The sequence below is a fragment of the Ptychodera flava genome, chromosome 20 (genome assembly GCF_041260155.1).
Source record: "Ptychodera flava strain L36383 chromosome 20, AS_Pfla_20210202, whole genome shotgun sequence".
NCBI classification, from domain to species: Eukaryota; Metazoa; Hemichordata; class Enteropneusta; family Ptychoderidae; genus Ptychodera; species Ptychodera flava.
Genome location: NC_091947.1, coordinates 12,008,247 through 12,014,100, shown reverse-complemented (window position 1 = coordinate 12,014,100; position 5,854 = coordinate 12,008,247). Strand labels below are relative to the sequence as shown.

The following is a 5,854-nucleotide window of genomic DNA, read 5'->3' as shown; positions in this document are numbered from 1 at the left end:
GTATCCCAAACTAAGTGTTTGTCCCCCGTCTACCAAATGTCACCGGGCTGACTCCCGCATTGGCATTCCTCAAATTCCGATTGCAATTGGATCTATTTAGCTTTATCCTATTTAGGATTCATTGAGTTTCCAATGGGCCCAGTAACCCATGGCGTTGAATATTCACGTATTCAGTCACACCACTACCTGAGTTTGAGATCGAGAGCTTGCATGATGAGGTCAACGCCTGTGACGTCACACAAAACATCTCCGTTACTTGATGAGATTTGTAAACGGGGCGGTGATGACATGACAGGCGACAGACAGCCGGTGAACGCTATAAAACGAGCGGAGCACGCCTCTCTCAGGCTAAGACGCACTCCATCCCTCCAGTGAAAGATCGATCGCTCCTCAAGCTTCGAGTTAGAAGTGCAAAAAAGTGTCTCGAGACGAGTTGAGTTTTCATTATGGCGAAGATGACGATTTGAATTGCAGTTTGTCTTCCAGCATATGAATTTAAAGCTGTACGCGCTGTTGGTATGTCTTGCTCATGTTTTCCTAGAGGGAAGCGCGATTCCTGTTCGAGTGACATCGGACTCCAATGAAGTTGATAACGAAGTTGCTGACTTTGACCCGTTTCGTTTTCAAACCTCGCCCATGTTCCTCACTCTCCACAGTGAAACCGGCTACAACCTCGTCATTTATCGCGACAACGTTGCAGCCAGTCGAAGGAGTGCAAACAACATCAACGGTGAGATTTCTTTTGTACCTGTTAGCGTTTCTGTCTGTCTGTCTGTCTGTCTGTCTGCTGTCTGTCAGCGTGTTTGACTTTCTGTCCGTCTGTTTTGCCCTGTCTTTCTCTTGTCTCTATTAATCTATCTGTCTGCACGTGTGTCTGTCTCTTTTTGTCTTCTGTCTGTCGGTCCATCTGTCTTTCTTTCACCTATCTGTCCCTCTCTCCCTCCCCTCCCCTCCTCTCTCTCTCTCTCTCTCTCTCTCTCTCTCTCTCTCTCTCTCTCTCTCTCTCTCCTCTCTCTCTCTCTCTCTCTCTATCTCTCTCCCCTTTCTCTCTGAATGTTTCCAAGTAACCCAGTAAAAGTTGTAAAATACATTTCACCACCTTCGTAAGGCCGTCTTTTTCTTCCATTATATCAATTATCTTCATTTTATGCAGACACATAATTTGACGAGATAAAATAATTGTTGAACAAGAGTTCGAAAGATCTCCTAAATCCTTTACTAGAATGAGAACTTTAAAAGGAAAAGATTAGCTTAACATAAAGAAAATTCTTTCGCTAAAGCAAATCGAGTTTGCTGCGCGCATTAACATAGAAATCATGGCACATATTTCGCGTTTCATGTTTCATAACTCCATAACTGCTTCATTATCCAATGTAACTGTAAACAATAAGCCAATCATTTGCAAATAATATCGATGGTGATACTTATGATTTTGTAAGCGCATCAAGGACAAAATGTGTGTTCCGATTGCGCGTGTTCAACGCCAATTATCGAACAGCTTACCGGCGATGATATAAATGATCAAACTGACTATACGCGCAGGAAGTTGCAGATACAAGCTTGCGAATTTTTGTAGGTAAAAAACCCTCAAATGTTGATTTAGTGTGGTAAAACTGTTCTCGCGTGCAGACTTAAATGTTTTAAGACGAGATTTTGTCTGTTCATCTGTTTTATAGTAGAACGATAATTAAAGTTGCCTTAAACCCACGCCACAGACCAAAGAAGAATTTAAAATGCACAAATCGATGAATCATAACGTTATGTACGGATCAGAAAGCGTAGTAGATGATGACTTGCTTAGGACATTTCCGAAGATGTTCAGTCAAGGTTTACGGACGATCACGGTTTTCAATCAGAGCAATCATCCGTTGCGTCATAATCAGTGAACCGGTTTAAAACTCCCCGCTGAGTTCAGTTGAGCGATAATTGAAAGAAAAAAAACACGCAAGAGAGCCTTAAACCTTATTTTGATGTATTTTTAGTTTTAAAATCAGTTTTTTTTATCTAATATAACGCAATAATTGTAGAGAACAAATAGAAAATGTTGTTCTGGGAGTAATTGAATGCAACAAGGCTAAACTCATCGTTGAGAATACATGTACCGTTTCTACAATTTAAACAGAATCTGATCTAGCGCAGCATTTTCTGCAGTAGTAGTCATTCTGCTCACGATACGCATTTTAATCAAACCCTGACCGATAACTATGTTTGTGCGTGTCTTTTCGGTCCACAGAACTTCTGGAGATACGCTCCGTCGGTATTGGATTGGCTACGATAATTGGTGCTGCCTCGGATTCATACCTGGCCATGAACAGCGATGGTGATGTGTATTCATCGGTGAGTATGAGGCATCACTCCACTATATCTGCTTCTTTTCTTCCATCTTCCGGTCTTATTCTCCGCCAGTCGGGTTCATCGCGTCTCCCTGGAATACAAATGCCGCGAGCTCCTCCTTGCAATACGAGGAAATTCCTGAATTTTGTGCTCCGAATGCGTTAAATATTAGCCAGCTACCGTCGAAAAGATGAGCTTTTTTATTCTTCATTTTTCACAACGTTTTCGTTTGGAAGACTTTGTCCCATGCTTCTGCCAGTTTATTCTAAAAAGCATGCAATAGGGCTCTGCCGTCGAATTCTTTGGTTGGAGGGGAGAGGAAGGAGGAAGCTCAAGTCTGCGGTCGATGTTTGACATTTGACGGGCTGTGTCTGACAAGCGGCCGGTGGCATTCCGACTATTGAGATACCTTCACAAACAGTATCTATTAGCAGCCGTGTAATAATTACCGGAGACAACAATGATATTGACAACAATGATCAGTGGAATGTCATTCTCGTGGATTTTTTTTTTATTTTCCTCCGAAATCCCAACAGGGCTCCTCCCCAATTAGTTTTTAAGTTAGGAAACAACATACCACCCACAACAATGAGAACATAATTGTTTAGACAAGGAAAACACTTCACCTTTTATTTGTTGTTTGGGTTCCGGAATATTTTCTTAACAAGACAAATTAGCCAGTCACGTCCGGAATGCCTGGAATTTTGTCTTTCACCTCTTAATTTTTAAAATCTTATGCCATCCGTCAATGTTTAGGAAGAACAGTAATTTGACAATCCGTGTGATGAAATTTAGGAAAGGAAACAGGATGGGCATAAATTATTGAGAATTTTGGCGTGTTACTTATTGGGTTGTGAGCAAAATAGGAATTCCGCGTGGAAAGCAAAATGTGCAAGTTTTCCGAAGTGCCGTGTCATCTGCATTTCAATTGAGATCATCTTAAGTGTATTAATTACACTTTGCGACAAAAAAAACAAAGGTTGGCCTTTGGTTTGAGTGACAGTGAACCGTCGTACTGTTTGTGCCCGGATGCTCTGTTTGTTCAAAATAAACAAATGCCATCTTCACATGGCTGCGTACCGTTAAGGAATGTGTCCTGTTTCTTCTCAGCACACGCTCCACAATAAAGTTAATCAATTAGCAAATATTTCGCCGAGACGCCAAAGTTTCTTAAGACAGTTGAAGGATTTCTCCAAGGCGTGCTATGCTAGACATGCGAAAGACTTTGTCTTGTCAAACGTGCCACATTTCTTCCAGGAGGTGGCATTCTTGTCGTCTTATAAGCCTTTTATCTCCATCGGCAAACGTTGAACAAAAGTCATTTCTTAGGAGGGAGGTCTGTCAATTTATCCTTGTCGGCCCCGATTCTTAAACTAACATGCATTGAACACCTTAGTCTATCAACTCCTGTGGGGTACACCGTAGATTAAGGCGATACAGTGATTGAAAGTGGTGACATGCGCACTACGTCAGTGAACTAAAATATATAATCTATTTGGAATTTACCAATCACTCACCGACATTATGTTTCGATGGACGTTCGCGAGCACTCCAAGCTTTGCTATTTAGGTTTGAAATCTTTACAAAGGACAACAGTAAAGAAAAGAACGCCAAGTAACCAGAGATGTAGATTTGACAGTCTGGCAAACTGTTCAAGTATCTCCGCTAAAATTTTACATAATTGTAACCAAACGACCGTTAAAATATACTTCAGCGTATATAGAAAATTCTAAACATTTACATTAACTTTTTTTCCCATAATTCTTCTCTTCCGTTGCAGCCGCACTACACTCCAGAATGTGCCTTTGAAGAAAGCCTGACCGACGATAACTTCCGAACATACAGATCTCACAGGTACAAGGACGAGGACTGGTACCTTGCTATCGATAGGAACGGCAACGTACGAAAGGGCAGTGGCGGCCGAAAGACTCACTTCATCGCGCTGAAAGTGGAGTGGTCGACTCGCGGGATCACACGCTTGTAGACTTTGACTTTTTTTCGTTGTCTTTCCCATCAGACGGAAAGTTTAAAATGCTCTGAACTATGTAAATTATGTATGTATATGTGAACTCTTGTCGGTCACTGCGTTTAAAAACGCAACAAAAACTCCATTGTTTAGGCACCTAAGCGACTGCCACGTGCCCAATGGAAATTAACCATGGAATTGTTGCCATGGTAACCGGGTGATATAACTGAGCAACGTTATGTCTGCTGACAGTGTCTTAGAAAAGCTTACTAGAAGTCACTTGTTTCTCGTTATTTTGTGCATCCATATGTATGCTGAATAATCAAGAGGACGTTGTCGAAAACTGATGGCCTTCATCCTGGCTTTAAAGCCCCTTTTCAACGTATTGGTGAATATTTGTATACACGATCTTGATATGTTGTTGTTGTTGTTGTTGTTGATGATGATGTAAACTACAGTGTACTATGCTATATTGGACGTTACAGCCTTAGAATTCAGTGTAGCATGGGTAGGTCTGTCATGATCAAGCTCTACTAAATATACAAAAATGTAGAAACCAACCGTATTTGTAAAGTCCATGATGATGTTTCGATCGACTTTGTGACAAAGTTAAATCTTGTGGTACCATTTCACATGTCTCTATGTTCAACCAAGAACGCGCGCGATCGCTTTTTGGCATTTAAGTCGTGGAGTATACGCTCTTTTATTTGCCCCTGTCAAACTTAAAATTTGGACCGGGGAGGGGGTCTATTTCTTTGGGATTCAGCACCCTCTTTGTATATAAAGTAATGTAATTTATTTGCTGGAAACGAAATTAGATTACTATAGCATGTATATGTAGATTATACAATTTTTAACAGTGTAGGTTTTCGAGAATGACGCCAACGAATACATTTAACAAAGGCATGAGTTAAGACGATCGAAAACAGATTTTTTTTCTTGAATTATTTGAGGAGAAACCGAACATGAATGAATGAATACTTTTGAAAAATGACGCAGTGTATGGTTTCGTTTTCGAATTAAAATGCTGTTTCAGCAATGTGACCATTGTCCCCCGTGTTATTTCATTACGCAGTTTCGTACGGTAATTTGAATATCCTTTCACTGGCTTACAAAACTAACTGCTCCTCTTCGGTCGCCTTCTCCATGTTTTTAATGACCCATGTTTAGGAGACTATCAGATATGTAAAATGGCTTCACGATGATTCTTCTGTCCGCAGTGGAAAGCAATAAAAGCTAACAATTGACGACAGAACTACTGAGGTTCTTGTACATCTGCGACCAGTCGTTTCAGGCACGCTGAATCTGTGCCGTACTTAGAGAGTTCATTGACTGTATCTTGGCATTCTATATTCTATGAAAAGAGATGCAGTGTAGCTACGACCGGGTAAGGAGAAGAATTCCCATACAGAGTTTGTCTTCTTGACGATAATATTCTGGCCGACAGTTTCGGTTCCCCGACACGTCGTTTAATATAAAATGGACAAAAAGTTCTTGATAGCTAAGCTGATAGAGGCTGCTTACTTCTTGTCTCTCCGCTTATGGACATGTGCA

General features: G+C 40.9%; 1 protein-coding gene across 1 annotated transcript; it reads left to right on the top strand.

Annotated features, from left to right (window-relative positions):
- Positions 1 to 251: 251 nt before the first annotated feature.
- On the top strand, positions 252 to 5,344 carry LOC139120033 (fibroblast growth factor 1-like). Its single transcript, XM_070684049.1, has 3 exons — positions 252 to 730; positions 2,234 to 2,337; positions 4,115 to 5,344. The coding sequence occupies exons 1-3, from the start codon at positions 490 to 492 to the stop codon at positions 4,316 to 4,318; spliced, it is 549 nt and encodes a 182-aa protein (XP_070540150.1). The 5' UTR covers positions 252 to 489; the 3' UTR covers positions 4,319 to 5,344.
- The last annotated feature ends 510 nt before the right edge of the window (positions 5,345 to 5,854 follow it).